The sequence below is a fragment of the Haemaphysalis longicornis genome, unplaced genomic scaffold (assembly GCF_048455015.1).
Source record: "Haemaphysalis longicornis isolate Haplotype H1 unplaced genomic scaffold, Haemaphysalis longicornis Haplotype H1 scaffold_1, whole genome shotgun sequence".
Taxonomy (NCBI): Eukaryota; Metazoa; Arthropoda; class Arachnida; order Ixodida; family Ixodidae; genus Haemaphysalis; species Haemaphysalis longicornis.
The window spans coordinates 175,421,598-175,443,449 of NW_027526203.1; the positions used below are offsets into that span (position 1 = coordinate 175,421,598).

At 44.1% G+C, this 21,852-nt stretch overlaps 1 protein-coding gene across 6 annotated transcripts in view; it reads right to left on the reverse strand.

Moving 5' to 3' along the window:
- The window catches only part of LOC144139582 (uncharacterized), a 141,496-nt gene that overhangs the window by 107,360 nt on the left and 12,284 nt on the right, over positions 1–21,852 (reverse strand). For all 6 annotated transcript variants that reach the window (XM_077671893.1, XM_077671910.1, XM_077671913.1 and 3 more), the window contains 5 exons: positions 20,037–20,069; positions 18,856–18,900; positions 11,041–11,127; positions 4,297–4,344; positions 1,246–1,338 (listed from right to left, as the gene is read on the reverse strand). In XM_077671893.1, the coding sequence (XP_077528019.1) occupies positions 1,246–1,338; positions 4,297–4,344; positions 11,041–11,127; positions 18,856–18,900; positions 20,037–20,069 (306 nt within the window). The remainder of the gene's footprint in view (positions 1–1,245; positions 1,339–4,296; positions 4,345–11,040; positions 11,128–18,855; positions 18,901–20,036; positions 20,070–21,852) is intronic.

Genomic DNA, 21,852 nt, shown 5'->3' on the forward strand with positions numbered 1-21,852 from the left:
GGTAAACATTTTGTTATGTTCACTGCTGCATGCTGGAGCTACTTTACAATACTGATTTGCCGCTGCATTTGTTCTGTAGCTTTCGATCACTCATGCCAGGCAGCGAAAACCTTCGTGTATAACTTTCTAATATTGTTGGTACCGCCACACTCATTTTTTTCTCCTCCAGTGTCACTTCTGGATGTACCACAATAAAATTGCACCAGAACTTGCTATTGGATAATATTTGAAGAAAGACTGCCCATGAAGCAATTTAATTACTGTAGTGCAGCCTTTACACTGATAATGAATGTTGTAATCAACAAATTGTGACCGGAATTTCAATACCGATTTCAAGGGTTGCTTTGGAAGATAACTCGCATAAATGATTGACATAGATGATTCAGTTAACAGCAGATTATGGAATTGATTCAGTTCTGCTGGAACTGCTGGAACTAACGCCTGTCCAGCTGCAAATAGAACTGAAACCACTTCCACAATCGAGCACTTCAATCACTTCGAACGCCACAGCTGCCGCTACGAATCGAATGCGTCAGCTATATTGGAGTTGTTCCAATCGGTTTGGTTTTGACTGGCTTCCATGGTTCTGAAATAACCTGGGCACAAATTTCAGTTGGCCCCACTGGTTTTTCTGTCCAATTAGCCAAACTGAGTGAAAAACAGAACTTAATTGATTGTTTTATTTTTTTTTTTTTTCTGAATGGGACACGCTTAGAAAAATTTTTTAAACAAACATTTCAAGAGCTAAAAGTGTGGTAACGGCACTTCAAAACCTATCTTGCACCAAAGATATTTTACTTTGCTAATCCCGGTTGTGATGCTCAAGGCAGGATGAAGCGAACCATAAATGGATATATACTACAACAGGTGAAGCTTAGTCGAGAAAAGATGACCACTGAACTTATTGAGTAGCCTAGGCCCCAACTAAAGGAGCTTAAAAAAAGAAAAGCCCACAACGCCTACAATACCTGCCCATTCAAATCACACCAAGGACAGGAAGTGGCAAGGAGTACAGGAAAAAAAGTGGTTTCTGTGCAGACTTTTGTCGGGCCAGGCCTTTTTGTTGTCTGCGTGTGGAGGGAAATGCATAAGGACCTACGGTGTAATGTGTAAGCACTGTACCTTGAATCATTTCCCTATTCACTGCGTGAAGAGGAGAAGTTGTTTTGGCCCAACACCAGTGCCCCTTTGCTGGCATGACAATACATTCTGGTCCTGAGGCAGTGAAAAGAAAGGGGCCCTCACCAACGAGCGCCCGGTGTCTCCATTTCGACGAGCTTGCTCCCTCCACCAGAGGTCCCGCGGCTCAGAGGGACCGGTAAGGAAAGGATCCTCCGCCTGCCATGCAACAACACACTCAGTTCCTCTACACAGAAAAAAAAAGGATGTCGGGCACTGCTGGCTCGTTACTACTGGACATGCACAACCGCTTTTGATCCATACTTTCAATGTGGCTGCATGCACACACCGCTTATCAAAGCTTTGCAACACACCTATTTTACTTCTCTCTACCTACTACTTTGGCTAAAAACATTCAATTTAACCAGCTTGCACCAGCTCATTTGAAAGTGAACACGTTGCTATTAGTAACTGGAGCTTCACACCACAGCTTGACTTGGCTATGAAGCGCTAGAGGGTGGAACTAGTACTAAGGGTGTTTTTTCGCAAGAACATAATAAAAAGTTTGCCCTTCAGTGGTGGCCCAGTGGCCGAAGCATCCTGCTTCTAACCCCAAGGTCCCAAGTTTAGCTCCTCATGTACTCTACAACTGTACGCGGTATTAAGGTGATGCGCTTGTAAAAACCACTTAGATAATGTCCTAATAATGACGACATCCTAACAGCCATATTCAGTGAAGCTGCTGTATGCACAGATGACTAATCCAAGGACAACTCTTTTTAAGTGAAGATACCTCATCTCAGGATTTTGTTTGATTATAAACGGTGCTTCGTTTAAAAAATAGGTATTCAGAGGTGGCATTTCTTTCTCCCATTTACATACCATTTTTTCTTTGACATAGAATAGTACACCACGTGACTGCACACGAAGCATACTGGGCTCTATAAAAGGCAAACAGCTGCTGTGCAATCATGGTGCCTAGGAGAAGGTGCAAAGAGCATCTGTAGGGCATAAAGTTGGCTTGCATGCTACTCAGTAATCTTGACAGCAGTCAGGTGGCATAGCTGACGATTGTGCAAATATCCAATTTCAGCAGCTGACAGTTTCTATTATATATATATATATATATAGGAAAAAGGGGTGCAATAAAAAAACTTTACTTCAACGTTTCAAATGCTCCCTGTCTAAAAAGAGTTATGTTTTTTATTGTGCCCCTTCTTACTTTTTAACCATCAGTAGAAATAAAGTCTAATTAAATATTCAGGGATTCCCAGCTATCATGCAGCAAGATTTTAAAAAACAGCTGGTACTCGAAGAAAACCTAGTGCATAATGGTTTCAGTACAGTGGAGCAGTGGCCAGCAATTTTTTGGCAAATGAGATTCCACAACTTCCTTCAACCCTGTTTAGAGATCCACTAGGATATAAAACAAAGTACTTCGACCTTGGTTATCTGGATTTGTTGCTCAATTCAGACAGATTTTACTGGTCATGGGTCGAAGTACCAAGAGTACTGTACAAGCAGAAAGAAGTTTTCAAAGAACAGAGTCATGCTATCTGGGTTTCAGATTCTCATTGGAACCCAGTTAAACCTCGATGGAACGAACTTCAATGTAACGAAACCCTCGATGTAACGAACCACGGAATTTTTCGTAACTTCAAGTGTATGCACACCATGTATTTCCCATTTCTCACCATGTATTTCAAGAAGTCCCGTTTGCCGGAATTTCAATGTAACAAAGTTTTGTAGAGAACTAGCCACGAAACGCAAGCGCCGAAATAGGTCTCAATAAAATGCGAACGGCAACACGGGCCCAATGCCGTGGATGCCGCGAGCCACGGAGTCTCTGAGCGAGCCCCTTGCCTACAAACTGCGTGGCGTGCATACATGGCTGGCGCACTGTTTCTGTTTCTGTCAGAGCTTAATCGTCTACGGAAGCATCAGCGTGAACCGCATGGAGCGTTTCCTCCCCGCAAAAACGCAAAACGCACCCTGCAAGCCACAGGCGTGCTGACGCAGCCGCGGAGACCACCTGCGCGATGTGGGTATAGCTCCAACGACCGCTTCTAACCGCTCGCTGAAACGCAACTCGAGGGGCAAATGATGGGGTCACACGAGAAAAAAAAAGCCGATAACGTGGGCGAAATTTTCACAGTAGAATGTCATACGTATGCGCCGCTTACGAAAGCGCCCATCAAATATCCTCTGTGGTGGTAAGCCTAATCGCCTCTGGCAGGGCTGCCACCGCTTTGCCCTTCGTTCGAGTTCGCTCATGCTTGTTGGGTTTCATCGTTCCAGCAAGCATTTGTGAATCTGTATGAGCCTTGCGCGCGCGTTTTTTTTCCCACCCGCATCCGCGATTGCGCGCCGGCGGCGGCTTCTGCCTCAGCCAGGAAGTCACTTGCGCTGCACGCGGCAGTGGGAGGAGCCTGACCAGTTTCGCCAATGGGGAGGCGTGCACCCTATGGCGGGAGCTTCGAAGCGCTCGGAGATGCCGGCTGGCCAGACGATTAGGCTTACCGCCACGGAAAATATTTGATGGGCGCTTTCATAAGCGGCGCGTATGACGTTTTACAGTGAAAATTTCCCCCACATTATCCATCGTTTGCCCCTCGAGTTGCGTCTCAGCGAGCGGTTAGAAGCGGTCGCTGGAGCTATACCCACATCGCGCGGGCAGTCTCCGCGGCTGCGTCAGCACGCCTGTGGCTTGCAGGGCGTGTTTTTGCGGGGAGAAAACGCTCCATGCGGTTCACGCTGATGATGCCCGCGTAGACGATTAAGCTCCGACAGAAACAGAAACAGTGCGCCAGCCGTTTATGTGCAGCACGTTTTCTTTTGCAGAAAACGCTTCATGGGATGAACATTCATTATAACCGCGAATTTCAATGTAGTGAAATTTCAATGTAACGAAGTAAATTTTGAATTTTACCGACTTCGTTACATCGAGGTTTAACTGTATGGGCACCTATGGCAAGCCACTTTTTTACAGTTAACAGCAGCTGAACACTCAGCAGCAGGTTGATGTGAGCAACTGAAGAAGTTGAAGTATGTGTGCTGAAGTGCCCTAACATGAAAGATACAAACAAGTAGCCAATGTGGCCACTAGAATAAAAGCCCTCCAAAGGTGAACGTGCTCAAGAAGTGAGGCCTGGCCTATATTTGCCTTCAGCCACTTACCAGTTGGACAAGTACGGGGGGTATGGCCCTCTCCTCAGCTTTCGGCGGCTTCCATGCAAGGGTAGCAGGACAATGCACAAGGTTAGCACGTGTCATCCTCGTAAAACATCTTGTGACAGACTGGGCTCAGGACACATTCCAATCATTGATTGATTGATTGATTGTGGGGTTTAACGCGCCGACGCAACGCAGGCGATGAGGCACGCCGTAGTGGAGGGCTCCGGATTAATTTTGACCACCTGGGGATCTTTAACGTGCGCCGAAATCTCGTACACACGGGCGTTTTTGCTTTTCGCCTCCATCAGAAAAGCGGCCGCCGCGGCCGGGAATCGAACCCGCGACCTCGTGCTCAGCAGCGCAACGCCTTAGCACATTCCAATCATGCTATCGGCACCCTCTCTAACATAAACTACTATTTCATAGGCATTATTATTTATCCAAAAGTTCTGTGAAGGCTGTGTGAAAAAGAATTTAACCACCCTAATTGCCTTCTCAATCATTCGATTCGACAAACATCTGAATCAAAAGCTGTAAGAAATGTAGTGGAGTAGCATGGCATTTGCATTAGGGTTTATTGAGGTTCAGAATGAAGGCTTGCACCAAAATTCATGTGCAGCACAAATGTTCCCAAAAGCCACCAATTTTTGTGACACCTGTTCAAAAAGACACTCCTATAAATGTTCAGGTACTGGTAGCCTATCACAATGTGTATCTTGTGAATATGAGCAGCGACGATTCAAGGCTCTTTCCTAAAGCCATCCGGGATGGCTTTTTTTTTAAAAAAAAGGGGGAGCATGACAGTTAAAGGCTGCTAGTTCCTCCTTGTGTGATACAACATGCACATAGATACAAACCCAGAACACTACCACAATGGAAACCCCATAGAAGTTCCAAAATTTTTTATTGGCTGTGGCTAGCGTTCTGTCCAGACGGAACGATATAAAAGTGCTAAAGTTCCATCCAGACGGAAGGGAGCGCTAAGGGTTATCCTTCCGTCCAGATGGAATAACCGTTAATTAGTGATCCCCATTACGAACTACAGATGATTGGAACTCTGGCGATGGGTACGTCGGCCTTGGCTCTAGTGAGCGGTAGCGGAGCGGTCGGTTGAATGCAAAATCAAGGCCAACTGCTCTCACCGCATCAATTGTAAAGTTGGCGCGAAGTTATCTGTTACAAAACACTGGCGCAACCACGCAAAAAAAAAAGCATGTCCGGGGGGAATCGAACCCAGTACAGCAGCGCAATTATCCGAGGCGCAACCTCTACACCAAATCTGAAGACTGAACATTGCGTCTAATCAGCCGGTTTTGCTTCCGTCTGGACGGAACTGTATAAATTTTCACGCCGGCTCCGTCTAGACGGAACGCTAAGCTCTCAGTTGTATTCCGTCTGGACGGAAGGATAACCCTTAGCGCTCCGTTCCGTCTGGACGGAACTTTAGCACTTTTATATCGTTCCGTTTGGACGGAATGCTAGCCACAGCCTTTTTTATTTGCATTGCATTAATAACGTAAGTTTGGCAGGTGGACAATACCTCTGTACAATCACTTTACAAAGTAAGGTACTATATGCCCAGTAAAACCGCATCAAAATACTCCTTAACAAATTTACAGGCATATTATACACTGCACAAAACTGCACAACAATGATGAGGGAATTGTGCCACGCACAGTCCTAAAACCAAGCCAATGGTCCCATCTACGCACTGACCACTTAGGACACTCTTGCCAACCAAGTTCCCTAGCAAGAACAACACAGTTATTAGAGGGGAAAGTGGAAAATTGGTACTGGGATAACTTATGCATATTTCCTAGCGTAATAAAGACTAGAACACATTTAACTTTTCGCTACCGCGCCTATCAAAATAGATCAATTTGATTGATACTTTTGGGAGCGCCTGTTCATAGCGTTCCACGTGTTTCTCGAACAAGTAAAGCTGTTCGGAGTTAGATCAGAAAATGGCCTTTCAAAATCAGTTTTGTTTTCATTTTTGCAACGGAAATGTGATTTTTGACACTCTTTTGAATCACCTGGGTGTGGAAAAGGGGCGTGGTCATCGCGCGTCACCGCTACCAACGAAGAATGTGTGCCACTCGTAATTACTCTGCACCAGCGTTCGTTTTTTGCTATCAGAGCGTGAATGGTGAACGAGCAAACGATTTTCAATCGTCCGGTTCGCGCTCTGACAGTAATAATCCCAGAAGTCGTCTGAAAATGTCAAGCAGTGCCTGGTTGCAAAGCTACTTTATGATTTTAGGCAGTTTTATTGCCTTTGCGCATGTTGTTCTAAGTACTGTGGTAGTTCTACTTACCCCAGGACCATTCGCAAACAGTTTACAACAGTTTCGGTTTCGTTTCTGCATCCCGAAGTTCATATTTAGCGCTACTACGCAGTTACCCAACTTCAAGGCTACCTGCCATGGCGCCTGGAGAGTCCGCGACTGATCCTCGAACAAAGCACGGCGCTCCTGATTTCCCCCACCCTAACCTGATTTCTGCGATAAGAACTCCAGATGCAAGTCAAAAGATCACACCCAGTCGCCAGATATCTGTTCCGCCAAGGACAGCGCTTCAAACCGGCCTTACACTGCCAGCTATTCGCCTTCCAGTTTCGTTTCCATGCGAGGGTATACCCGGGTGTTTAATGTTTCTGCTTAGTTGAACTGTCTATTCGGACGGAGTCTCCGAGAAGTTTTTGTACTGTTTCATTTGAAAAATGTTAGGTGGCGCTGCAATAGAGGAGGCTCGTTGATCTGATCTTTTTCATCGCGCAACTGCTACTCGGCCAAAGATCGCAGGGCACGATTCTAGCTCATCATACCTCATTTTTGCGAGCAAGGCTACAATTGCGATAAGAAGATGATAATAAAGCTCAGCTTTATGTTTTCCGTGAACGGCAACAAGCATCAGCCACGGCGTTCCGTTTTCAACTTCATGCATGTTTTTTTTCCGCATCGCGTGCTAGTCCCAAATATTGTGCTCGCTGTAAATGAAAAGTCAGCCATTGACATAATGTTTTTACGTTATGTGGGGGCAAATTGGTGCCTCTGATAATGAGAAACCACCTGGTTTATTCCAGGAAACCACCCGAAATTGCACACTTTGAACTGGAGGTTGGGCTTCACCGCATGACACGAGCACCGTGCATGCTAGCATTTTTTTTTATATCTGACAAACGTTTCCGCGCAAGTCGACATTTTTTCTAGGGCGTGTTTTTGAAATGTTCCCCTACAAAATGCATATTCTAATTTTTTTCTACTGCCGGTGGTTTGACAAACACAACTCCTTTTTAATCATTTTTTTTCGGCAACTTGACAAAAATTTTGATTTTGATATTTTTTTTTACAACTATGATACAGTTAAAGCTCGTTAATTCGACACCCGTTAATTCGGAAATTCGGATAATTCGGACGGCTCTATTGGTCCCGGCCAAAGCGCATGCTAGTCTATGGGACCAAACCTTCGTTAATTCGTCAGAATTCGGCCCCGCACCGCTTAATTCGAACAAATGCTGGTCTCTTGACCGATGAAGAAATTATTAATGATGTCACGGGCGCCCAGAAAGACCATGATTCTGACGAAGAGTCATGCGAGGAGGTGCAGCCGCGACCTCATCGCACCTCACGAGAACTCTCGGAGGCGCTTTTGATAGTATTGGAGGACGTTTGCCTGAGCAGTTCCGACAGTTTTCGAGCGGTTGGCCACTTAGAAGAGTTAAGAAAAATTGTAATGTCAGCCGGAATCTGCGCGAAAAAGCAGACGACTATTACAAAATGCTTCAGCAAATAAAGGTGTGCTTCTCCAACGTGATTTTAATGTTTTTCTGGTTCGTTCATTAATTCGGCATTCGGATAATTCGGACAATTTTCCCGGTACAGTGAGATCCGAATTAACGAGCTTTTACTGTATATAAAAACCTTTAGAAAACTGGTGTTATTGGAAAGGCCGTTAAATAATCTGCATTTTGTTTTCCTGCAATTAGTGCCTAACCAATTTTTTAGCAGGAAAAAAAATGTTTTCTTGGACCCCTAAAGTTAGTCAATTTTCTGGCGGTAGCGAAAGAGTTAATGTGTTCTCGTCTTTTTCACACGTACTACAGAAGAATGCAGACCTAGCGCCTGTCCTGTCTGTATTCTTAACTCTATTGTGTTCTCATATTTTTTGTGCTAACAAATACGCGCGAGTCCAGCACACCCTGTGGGACTGTGCACCCATTTCAGGCATTACACAACCAGAAGCCTTCAAACCATGGGCAAACATAACACAGAGCATAGCTCCACTGAATGACCTCTTTCTAAATCAATTGATCGATTGATTGATTGTATACAGCGTGTTATAGTGATAATTGTAAATTTTTTTTGTGAGCAAACCGTGGTTCGGTTCCTGCTCAAAGTTCACATGAAGGTCGCATTTTGTGGCCTTATTTTGTTTGACACCGGGGCTCACCTGTTTACTCTGAAAATAAATAAAACCGATTTTCCCCTACGGGAAAATGGTGGCTGATTTTGGCATGCGAGCCAGTGCAAGCTGATCTTGGAACGACGGCACCACCTAGGGTATGCAGATCAAAACAGATGGGGGTTCACGGTAGGATGGAGCCAAATGGGGCAGCAGACGATCAGAAAATCCCCTTCATCCCTAGTTTACGATGATCACAAATAGTTGCATAACAGCTGATACCAATCATAAAATATTCCTACGGTTCATCATTGCCAAACGTTGCATTTGTTTCCTCACCTGCTTTCACATTTTCTGATTGTGATATCCCACTTGGCTCTTTCCTGTTTTGGAAGGAGCTTGAATCCCCATCATCCGTTTCACTCTGCATACCCCAGGCGAAGCCGTAGTCCCAAGATCAGCTTGCACTGGCTCGCACGTCCAAATCCGCCACCGTTTTCCCATAGGCAAAAATCGTTTTTATTTCCAAAATAAACAGGCAAGTACTGCCGTTGTTCTGGTGTCAAACAAAATAGACCACAAAATGCGACCTTCGTTTGAAGTTTGAGAGCGAACCGAGCAGTGGTTCACCCAGGAAAAAAATATGAAGTGTTCCAATTATCGTCGCAACATCGCCTCAAGATGCCACTTGTCATGACCGCCGTCGAGAGGAAATGGTTATCGTCCTGACAAGAGCAACATGAAAGCTCAACAGAAAGTTACACAGCAGATTAACAGAAGGTCCAACTACGCTTTCCCCCTTCACATTCTTAGGAAGTTCCAAGCATCCCTCATAATTTCTACCTATTCATCGGGAGAAAATGTAGTGAAAAACATTAGCATAGGACCAAGGTGAAGCATTTATTAAGTTTGCAGGTTGATTGGTCCAGATAGTGATGACTCTCCTTCTTCAACTCAAAGAATAGGAAATGAACGAAGAAGCCATAGTGATGAGGTATCACCTTAGATTGGCTCCAAACTCAAATATTCACAGATCTCTACTAGATAAACTACATAAGGCACATACGTCTGTTGACAGAATGCCTTCCCAACAGCTGTTCTGTTCTGTTCTGAACTGTTGTGCTCATACCCAATACCCAGCAAAAATATGGCTTTTCTTGCCAGGCAAAAAAGAAAAGCTTAGGCTTAAGCGTCATTTGTTTTTCTGGCACATGCGAAATGTGCTTACAATGTGCTTACAAAATTCTTAGCAAATGAACAATAAAGTGATAAGTGCGGTAACGACATTTCACAACCGATCATATAAACCACAAATATTTATCCTTTGTCCATCAGGATGCCTGCACTTTATTCATACCACCTTGAAGGCAATCAGCAGGATGAACCTATCATAAACCACAAATATTTCATCGTTCGTCCAGCAAAATGCTTGTCTTTCATTCATGCCACCTCCAAGGCAATCAGTAGAATGAAGGCAACCATGAATGGATATTAACAAGCATAGCAAAGGAGCCATGAATAGAAAATACAACTTCGTTTAATGTGAAAGAACTAGGATTCAGTATCTCACTCAGCTCCATTACAGCCACAAAATATGTTTTTTAACGAAAAAAAAGCAAGAATTATTTAAAAACTTTCAAATTTTGCGCCACAGTGACGTGTTATGAGCAAGAATGACGTCATACGGGCCAACAATAAAACAATTTTTAGTGCGTTAACTGCACGTTAGCATTCAAGTGATGTGGTCAAATGGAACTAGAGGCCCCATTACAGATGTCCAGTCATGTGTCGTCGCGACAGGTGAGTTAGGCGGCCGCCAATCGCACAAACAAGGTGTGACGTCATAGAAAAGTTGCGGGAAATTGGCTGGGGGTCGCGACTGCTTCACACGTTTCCTTTAATATCTCCATTATTTGTTTGAAGATTGCGATAATATTGGTATCATTGTTATCATTGTTAGCAGTCTTTCTAATAAACCCAACTTGTATTTTGTCTTCATGGCTCCTTTAAGGACAACCGCTAAACACGTTGAAAAGCAAAAACTAATTAGAGCTTCAAAAGAAGAGGCCAACAGTCATGCAATATCTGGCAACCAAAAATCATGTCAGGGTAAGAAAGAGACAAGCAGAGAGATAAACAGTAGCCGCTGTGCACACTTTTGCCTGTGTTTTTATGTGCTGGGGTAATGCAAAAACCCTGCCGTGTATAGTGAAGCCATGGTGTTTTGTAATTGCATTACTTTTCACAGCGAGAAGATAAGTTGCTTTGGCCCAACACACATGCCACTTATCTTGAATAAGGATATCGACAAGCCCAATGGCCGCAAGAGAAAGAGGCTCTCACCATAGTGTCGCCCCGGCCTTCATTTTGGCGGTCGATCACCTCCCAGGTCTGCTGGTGGGCCGAACAACAGTGAAAAGAAGGGTCCACCTGGCACGGAACAAACACACTCAGCGCCTCTCCACAGGAAAAAGAGGAAACTGCTGGCTCTTTACTAGTGGATGTGGACAAGGGCTTTCCATCCACACCTGCAATGTAGCTGCACACACCGCTTGCCGTAGCTTTTGCATGCTTTAGCGACATGCATATATTACTCGTCTCTGCTTCACTCTTCTACCTCCTCTCAAAATGATCTCAATGGAACCTGCATACCACAGTTCATTCAACATCAACTATGCTGCTATCAGCTAGACCTGGGCAATGAGTACACTGTCATGGAGGCCTATGGTTAATTAATGACCACCTGAGGACTTTGGCATTGGGGCCGAATTCATGACACACAGCCGTTTTAATTTTTTCCTCCCACCAGAAAAACAGCCACCGCAGACTGTAACCAAACTTGCAATTTTGTGCCGAGCAGCACAATTAGTCGGCCACAGAGCTGCCACAGTGGGTTCAAATTACTTGTCACATACGACAAGATAATTCAATTTTCATTTTGCAAAGGTATGTGGTCGGCCTAAAAAATGTTTGCTGCCCAAAGATGTTTTGCACCCAAAACCAAGGAGCTATCAGGCAAGGGAAAGCCTCATATGTTTCATTAACTGTGAAAAGTGAGCATGAAAAGTGACCTCCGTCATTGGCCTCAACACAAATCATATTAGAAGTCACATCACCTCAGCAATGGGAACTGCACAGTGAAACAGCTCGGTAGTACTGTGGCGCCATTGCTTAGCTACTGCATACGCTGATTGCTGCTTTGTATGCTGGCATTTGTGATAGTACAGCGCTGTAAAGGGGTGTGTAGGTACTGGGGCATAGTTGCTCAGCGTTTGCATTCCTACCCGTAAACACTGCTGAATTTTTTCAAAATCACTTTGGAAATATTGCAGCAGAGTGCGAAGTAGTAAACGTGCGTACTGGTTAATGCTGGAGCTCCTCAGTACCATCATAAGCATTTTTTTTTTTGCCGCTGAATTTGTTATGTAGCTTTTGATCACTAACGCTAGGTGGTGAAAACTTCTTTTAGGGCTTGCTAAAACTAATATTGGTCACATGTTATCATTCTTCCTAGTTTCTCTCTTCCTGCTGATGTATCACAGTAAAATTGCGGCAGAACTTGCCCTTGCATTACATATTTATAAAAACAGGGTTCTTTAAATGATATTATTCTAGCACCCCCTTTAGCCTGACAATGAAATGTTACAATCCACAATTCTATCAGAATTTTTAAAAATTTAACGGTAAAGTGTCTCACTAACAGGGATTATTGAACTGAATTCAGTTGTATATTTCCAGCTGAAAATGCAACTGGAACATTTCCACAGTTCAGGGATCTCTTCACTTTCAATGCTGAATCTCCCACTATGCATCCAGTGAGTCAGAACTCTTGGTAAGATTGGTAGGGACAGAAGGCGGGGTAAAAAATAAACAATTAGGGATGCACACAATTACTGAAGTTTTCTGCGCCAATACAAAAGAAAAATTAACAGACGCCATTTATCTTAAAGGAGCACTGACACGAAAATTTTATGTTACACTTTTATTGCTTTTATCGATGCTTAATGGTCTGGCGAACATGAAACAGCAATTCAAATACTTCAGCACGCGATAGCTAATTACATTGAATGGCCTTTAAATCGTTTGTTTCAAATTCCCGCGCTTTCATCCCGAACGGCGCATATGACAGAATACTGGCCTGACCTCACCGCTTTGTGCGGCCGTCACAGGCGCCCGCTTGAGAGGGTGTTGCGCCCGCTCGCCGCTTGTGGGGCCGCGCGCGTGAAGTGACGTCACGAGTTTTTGACGAGCGCTGTCGCGTCCCTTCTTTTGGCTTCACGGGGTGATGTCACGCTGATGTCCATTTGCCGAGTACCGCTCCGGGCGCTGCTCCGTCGGCGCGATAAATGAGATCCAATTGAACTATGTTCTTCGCGTCGCAGGCCGCTCATATTTCAGCCAGGGTATTCTGTTGAGTGAAGGAAGCGAACTGTGCAATAATATTAACGCCGAAAATTGGTGTCAGTGCTCCTTTAATTAACCCAGGCCCAAAAAATTCAGTACACAGCAATGTGCCAAAGAAGATAGTCTATATTTCAGAATGAGGAAGTCTTCTGCAAAAAGGAGCCCTCAAACAAGTGACACAAGAAAACATTGATATCACCATCACCTCCATAACAACACACGATGCCGTGTCTCCTAGGCCCTTCGAGGACACTGCTAAATTTGCGCCGTTAGTCTGCCCGATCCTCCATAACGTGAAGATTTAAATAGGGATGGGCGAATATAGATTTTGAGGTTCGAAGCGAATTCGAAGCGAATAGTGATTTGGTCGAATAATTTCGAATCGAATAGTTCGAATAGTACACATTGCAAATCACAAAGACAAACGAGCAACTTGTGACCTGACTAATGTACACAATTTTTTCTAATAATTAGAACTCACGTAGGCACAGCATTGTGTAAAACTATTACCAGTTGAACATTTATTGCAAAATCTTACACACAGCTTTCCTTTGCTGTATTCACAAGTTTTCATGAAGAAATGCCTGTTGCGCCACATGCTCTAGGTGCAGCAGTTTCCGCCGGCTGCTCATTCACAAGTTTAAGCGCCGCCTAGAAACTCGCAGAGTTAAGCGCCGCCTAGAAGCTCCGCTAAAAAAAGAAGTATTGTAGCCACTAGTATCCTCGGCCGTAGCCAAGCAAAACGCAAGTGGCTGGCCGCCATTTTGAATAGGCTCGCTTAGTGCGGCGTACTGCCGCAATGAGCGAGCCTATTCAAAATGGCGGCATGCCTATTCAAAATGGCGGCCTGTACAAGTCTGCTGGCTTGGTGCCGCTATGTTCGGAGCGGTGTCGTTTCAGTGCCGCCTTTTTTTTTAACCTAAAGTGTGCTGGCGGCCGAGAGCTTCGTCGAACCTCTAGGCAAGGCAGCAACTCGGCAGTGCCGGCACTGATAATAAAAATGTCCGCGTTGGTGGGTCTTAAGCCAAGCCTGGGGTAACTCTCGAAAAGCTTGACCGAAAAGCTTGGCTTTTAGCTGCCTATTCGGGAGCATCGAATAATTCGAAAATATCGAATACCTGCATTCGGATCGAAGCGAATAACGAATAGAGAGCTATTCGGTCGAATATTCGACAATACCGAATATTCGCCCATCCCTAGATTTAAAGATTTAGCCCCATCAGGATTTTAATTGCTTGTCCATGCACATGAAGAAAAACCTAAAGAGCTGAGCACCACTGAAGGTATTAAAGGCCAACTGCACTAAAATTTTCAACAACCTAAAAAAATACTGTAGTTCACATAAGAGGAACGGCAACCGCAAAACATTGCGTTCGAAAAAGCAACACACGTGCTGCAAGTGGCCGATGGAAATCGGCATTTTCATAACCGAAACTGACAAAAAGGTGGCCATTACTATTAGCTGGATGTGAAGTGGGTGACAGAACGGAAGCAGGCATGCCAGCATCGGTGACTACTCATAGCATCCTCCAAATGCACATGGCAGGCAGTGAATTTTGCATCATCTCCAAGAGCTGGAACCAATATTTTGCCAACTCTAATGAAGCTACGCAAAAAGAACAACATCGTGTTGTTACGAACCGAAACGAAGTAGACAATGCGGCAATTACATTTTCATTCGACTTTCAGCAGGGTAGAACCCAAGCAACCACCGGACGTCCGTCGTCCGTCCGCCGTACGTCCATACCGGCTCTAGCGGACGTCCGTATGACGTCCGTTTCAGGGCCGATGGACGTACCATGTACGTCCGTTGGACGTCCGGTTTTAACACTTCCGTACGTCCAGTCGGACGTCCGAAACTGGCTGTATTTTGGATGTTCAGTAAAAATTTACAGAATCACATAATGACAAGCTAATGTTCTTACAACGAACAGTACAGTACACCGCGCAAGGCTAGCGCACTACCGGGCAGACGGCATACATGAACACAGTGAACTTGCTTCACGTTTCGTTAGCGGTTCTCAATTCTTATATATCCTTCCCCAAAGAGATCGTCTTTGGAGTTGGTGAAGTGCTTCAAAACAATTAAAAAATTAAGCTTAATATTAGAAATATGCAAATGAAACTTGTAGCATACAAGCCAGGTTGTTGATGTACAAAATCTTTTTAATTGAAAAGCGCAGTAGCTTTTTTGTTTTTGCTTTTATATTCAATTTACGCCATTATTTGATGCTTCATAGTAACTTTTTACGTCCGTTGGCGGATGTCATTCGGACTTGTACATCCGTTTCTGGATGTCCACTGTACGTCCGAAAATGTACGTCCAAAAATGGACGTACAGTGGCCGTCCAAACTGGGCCTTGGATGTCCGGCTGTATTTCGGACGTCCAACGGACGTCCGTGGTTGCTTGGGAAGGCCTTGGAGTTGCAAGTTAAAAAAAAATGGCCAAATTGACAACGCTGTTTCTCCGTAAGATATCGAAGAGCAACTTAATTAGCCCACTCCTTGGTTAACATCTCACTTTTGCTAATTAACAAGCAATGCACGGGCATCAACCAATCAATTCTCAACTCAGTAACCAGTAACTCAGTAATCTGACAATGCAACTGTGTATTTCACACTAATTCTTGGGAGTAACGATTATGTTTTTAAATTTACCAAGTTTTGCTATCCCTGTAGAAGCACTGTACGTATTAGCGTTTAAACTTTTTGGCTCAGGAAAATGCGCATATTGCTACCTATGCGGTCAGCTTTAAAACACCCAATGCCTATTGCAGCAGTAACCACATCGCACTATAGTCAACTTAAGCTGATACTCACCAAAGCTACACGTGGACTATTAGGTATGCTGAAGTAGATAGTAAAGACTAACTTAAAGGGACAGACAACCGATTTTTGTGGGGTGCATGTCCTTCAGCTCTTATGAAAGTCAGTTTTATATAGGGGGGTAACCTCAAGGAATTTCTAAAAAAAACAGGCGGCATTAATTTTAATTTCGCACTAAAATTTCTGAAGTCTAACAATGTGTAAACAATTCCGTCAATTTCAACGCGCTATTCAAAAACTGCATGAAGGGTTAGGAAAGGTCACACATTATTGCGTTGTGGGTATTAATACTTTGCTATGATGCTTTTACGACAATAAAAACTTGTTTGGATCAAACATGGAGAACGAAAATTTTGAGTGCAGTTCAAAGTAACAAACTTCGTTGGACAGCGGACACTGGTCAGATTGGACAGCAGTCACTGGAATTCCACTGATGGAAACTTCACGCTTCAATTCAGAAGTGACACAAAAGACAAAAGTTCGATTTGCACTCACCAATGCATATACTGAAACCAGTGATCAATAATTCCCTCCTTTAGGACAACCCTCATCTCTCCGAACACTTTAGAGGCTATAAAGTTACAAGCCAGGAGGACCATACTGGTGGCCAGTTGGTTATTCGCTCCTCGGGCTGAGACCAACAAGTCAGCTCATTTTAAAGGGGCCATGCAGACAAAATGTAAGTTTGGTTCATTTGAAAGGTTGCCTCACTTTTAATGATAACTTCGCTTAATTAAGCTATATAATTAGGGGGAAAAAAAGAATGGCCAAGCAACCCACTAGCTCATTTCCCACGCTAGAACCTATGACGTATTATGGCCAGCTGTGCGACTGGCTGCGGCAAGCAAAGTCAACGAAAATAAAATAGGGGTTATAAGCTTGCAAAACGAGCTATTTGGGCCTAAATTTAATGCACAATCTTTGTACAGCAGTAAGAAGGGTGGGGTAAGCAATGGAAGCTACGAACGCACATGTGAATATAGAAGCACCAGTGTGTACTGCACGCACTATATGCCGGTTATAGCTGCACAGCCATCCGGCGCTTTGAGCTTACACTGGCTAACTGGTATAAGCGACATCTTTTGTGACTGTCGAGCATGAGCATACCCAATATTTTACGAAACGTCTACTATCGACCGATTGAAAACATTCAGACACAAATACAGTTAAAAACAAAGTAAGGGTGGACAGCAGTCCTGAGTGGTATGGCGGCGCCATCTAGGAGGACTCACAACAAACAAGGCATTCCGCCGCTCCCTGGAGCCCTTGTCCGCATACTTACGCTCGCTTCAGTACTACCCCTGGATATGTCATCGCAGACATCATAAACACACTATTAAGCAGGAAAATAAAAATTATGGCTTAAATTGATTAATTTCTCAGTAAATAAAGCATCGTTTGGTATCGGATAAGTGCTAGGGGCACTATAAAACACCAAATCTTTCGAATAAAACAAACTTGTATTTTGTCTGCATGGCCCCTTTAAGGGGGCTCTGCAAACAAAACAAGTTAATTTTATTAGGAAGATTTCGTGTTTTATAGTTCCCCCAGTGCTTGTCCGGCAGCAATTGATGCTGCATTCACTGAGAAATTAATCAATTTAGATTAAAATTTTGATTCTCCCACCAAATCATGGGTTTTTGTGACGTCAGTAATGAAGTCATAGGTGCGTGCATCCAAACGAACTTCCACTCGTCATTCGGCTCTGCACCCTTGCTTGGCATCAGTCGTCCAGATGGCGCTACCATACTCACCCACGGACCGTTGTTCACTGTTTCTTGTTTCTGTTACTGCAGAAAGTAATCGTTTCATAAAACATGGGGTATCCTCAACAAACAGGGTCACAAAAGACAACATTGCTTACGCCAATTGGCCAGTGTCGTCTAAGACAACTCCAAAGCAGTGGACTGCTGTGTAGCTGAAACAAGCATAGTACGCCCAGTACCAACAGCAGTGCGCATCAGCTTTCGTAACTTTCATTGCTTACCGCAAGATTCGTACGGCTATAAAATGGATATCCATTACATTTAAGCGCAAATAGTTCCTTCGGCAAGCTTACAAGCCGTGCCTAATTTGCGTTTGCTTTTGCCGGCCTACGCCAATCGGACAGCCGGGCACATATGACATCTTAGGTTCTGTTGCGAAATGAGCTAGTGGGTCGCATGGCCATTCCCTTTTTTTATATTTATATTTATAATTCTATCGCTGATTTGAGCGAAGTGTGTGTTAAAAGTGGTGTCAGTATGATTCTAACGAGGCAATCTTTCGAATGAACCAAACTTGTGTTTTTTCTGCATGGCCCGCTGGGACCTAAAAATTCAGAGGCCCCATTTTTAACTCTGTAAAGTTTCCTTGAATTCACCATCTTACCCCCTTTTACAGTAGGTTTTTTTTTTCATATAAAACTAGCTTTTAAGTCTTACTTCTGCTCTTTTTTTTTTTTTGTCGAAAGCCATTTAAGTTTTAGGTAAAAAAGTTACCTCAATCGGCAGTTTTTTTTTTTTTCAATAGCTCACAAAATGGCTCAAATAGCTTCTGACCTAGGTTTTTCGTTCTCCTGGCAAGCCAGTCAAATGGCAGTTGGGTGCAAGATATAAGAGCACCAAAAAAGGGAAACATCAAGTCCACCGTCCACCATCGACGGTCAGAGCCCCTTTCGTCATCGAGACAGGCGTGAATGGACACAACTTTCCCAGTTACCACAGGAGCACAAAACATGAAAGAAAATTACAAAAACAAAAACAAAACTTTTTTTTGCTATTCTGCTATGTGATAAAAAAAAACCATGACTGCCGGTCACGAACTACTTTTGTAGAACAAACAGGACCAGCCTAGCAAGCGTCCTGAGAGCCCTACAAGGGCGCAAGAGCGTAAGCAAAGGTGCCAAGCTTAATGACTGCAGGCAGATGAAAGAACTAGAGACATACCTTCCCGAAGAAGACTGGGGAAAAGCGGCGGGGGGTTCGAAGAACCTACAGGTGCACACGCATGTGACATTAAGAGCATGGCAGACTGGCCCAATTAAGCAACAAGCAGTTCTCAGTGCTGCAAGTATCTGAACACGCTATGTTCAACTCACAGGTTTTTTGCAGCGAGCCTGGTTTCGCCATTACCTACAATGTTCTCATTTGCATCTTCCAAAATTAGACTAAACACACAATTCCGTGGCTTTGCTTGGAGGATATGAAGGAGTCTTGAACTCTTGGAATATTTAGTGCATCCTCTCAGAAAGTATAAAACAGAAGTGCATGTACACTGAAATTTTTTAAGTGAAGGCTTTCCACCAAAAGGCAGCCCCTTTTCAGTGAACTCTAAAACCAAACAAAGCCGTTTTCAGAAAAAACGTCAAACACCGACACCCTTGTTTCTCTGAGTGCGGCTTTGGTTTACAAATGTCGATAGCAATTGATTTTTTCAACACCCCCTGCTTGCAAAAACAAAAAAGGTACACAAGCCAAGGCATTTGTGCATTTGGAGCTATCCGATAAGAATCAAAGCAAAGTCACGAATAGTGTTCCGGGACAAATCTTGCCACAGAAAAGAGACTTCATAGAGGCCGCTTACGGCAAGGGGAAAGACTGGTTTCAGTTGCTTTACTTCTTTTTCAACCAAAATACATACAAAAACAAATTTCTGTCAATAGCACCACCTAAAGGTACTGATGTGTATAGTAAAACAATGTACTTCAACATTGGTTACCTGAATTTGCTGTTTAATTCAGCCACACTTTAGTGGTCCCAACAGGGTAGAATTAAGAATCTGCTGTACACACAGCAACGCCACCTGTTGGTTAAGTGTACGGAGCTGTCCTGATGGCTTTCAGATTCCACTGTACTACATGTGTCCCCAGATTTTTCACAAACTATTTCATAGCTCACAAAACATTCCATAGCTCACAGTTGGCACCTTCCTACAAGCGACTGAAGAAGCCCAAGCATGTGAAGAGCCCTAACATTAATAAACACGGCCCCACTAGCTCAGACAAGTAACCAAGCTCAGACAAGTAACCAATGTGTCCACTAAAATAAAAGCCCTCCTTGAAGAGCACAAAGGCAAGCATGATCAAGAAGTCAGGCCCACACCCCGGTATTTGTTTGCAGCCACTTACCTCTTGTCCATACTTGGCCTCCTCGTCACCCAGCTGTTCCATGCCAAGGCAGAAGGACAACGCACAAGGTTAGCACATATCATAAAACATCTTTTGTGGCAGACTGGGCTAAAATCATGCTATCCAAAAAAAAATCAAGCGCTCTCACTGCTACTTTTCAACACAATGGAAGCATGCGATTCTTGTAGTTTCGAATTCTACATACTGAAACTGTTTCGTCTGGCTGGCCAATACGTTACCTGAAATATGTATCCCACAGCCTTTGTGTGTAAACTGCCTTACATGTTAAGCACTCTATGCAACAGATGTTTTCTTCATACTCAGCCTTCCAACAGATCACATGACGTGAAGAGCAACAATGAGGGTAAAAATGAGTAAGTGAGAAGGACCAGGGGAATGTGCTTCCCCCATTGCTTCCACTTCATGCCATGCGATCATATAAGCTAGAAAATCAACAAGCTCTAATTCACAACAGATGTTTACCTCGATGCCCTGATGCCCAATAACAAAACATTCGTATCAAATGTCAGATTCACCCTAGTTCAGCAGAAGGCATAGAGTTGATCCCAGATATATCAAACCCGGATATATCAAAGTATTGTACAGTCCAAGCATCCCCTGGGAAATGCAATGCGAAAGTATAGCACTTTTGTACGCATGTATCGAACTCTCGCCAACTGTCACATTCGATGCATCGAACGGCGTGCCGCAAGTGCCTGTGCAAATGCGCTTCTGATGGAGGTGTGGGCGATGATGATGACTTCACGCGCGTCGTTTCGCTTGGGTGCCCTTCACCACCTGCTCGATGCGTTAGCATGGGGATAGCCTCATGACAATGAGACTGCAGGGAGTGATTGGTTGGGAAAGCGGAGGGTGAGGGGAAACCGACGGAAGTGATGGAAGTGTTGTGACCGAATGGCGGCTCTTCTGGCATGGAGACCGGTGAGATGTGGTGCGTGTTTTGTTCGCGGTAGCGTGTCTTCGGAGCCATGGTCACGGAAAAAACGAAAAACGGAAGAATTTGGATTTCTAGCGACGAAGGCGGACATCATTAAGACCGGTACAGGTCATAGAAAAGTATTTGTTGGTTACAAAGGCATTCGAAATGACTCGCAGCACGTTTTGGAACGACACTGCCGAACAAGCTGACGTAAGACGACAGCAGCGCACTTCGACCGTTCTGGAGTATGGCATGCACGTGTTCCAGACAGTTCAGCAAAGTGGTTTCGTTGCGGCTCCAATCGAAAGGCGTTCGTATACAAAAGAAGACAGCTGAGTGCCTTGAGAGTGAATTAGAAATCTGTCAACATTTTCATGCGCCATTCCAGATGCCACAACAGCACACAAGTTCATAAGTGTTGACAACGTGCGGACTGTGGCACATCACACCGATGCGGCGATCGCGGTGTGGATCGCTGTTACCAAATAAGCGGTCCTTATTAGCGACCCTTGAGACGTTCCCAACCACCTATATAAGCATTCAACGTAATTCGTGGCAGCGGCAGCGTGGTGGACGGCGCCGGGCTTTTTTGTTTGAATGGCGTTTGTAAGCTTAAAGGCAGTTCGTGATGCTGAAGATAAAGCAAGCGAAGCTCATGGACCTCTATGTGCTAAATAAAGTGCGGTGACTGTCGCGTTATGTTTCGTATTTTCTGTGCTTTGAAGAACAAACCGGGAAGCTACTATACTTCTTCCGCTGTCAGAAAGTGATGTGCGGAATTTTTGGATAAGCTTCACATCGGCATATTTTATATTTCAAATTATCAATATATAGAACTAATTCGTGATCCCCTTGTAGTTCGATATATCCCGGTTC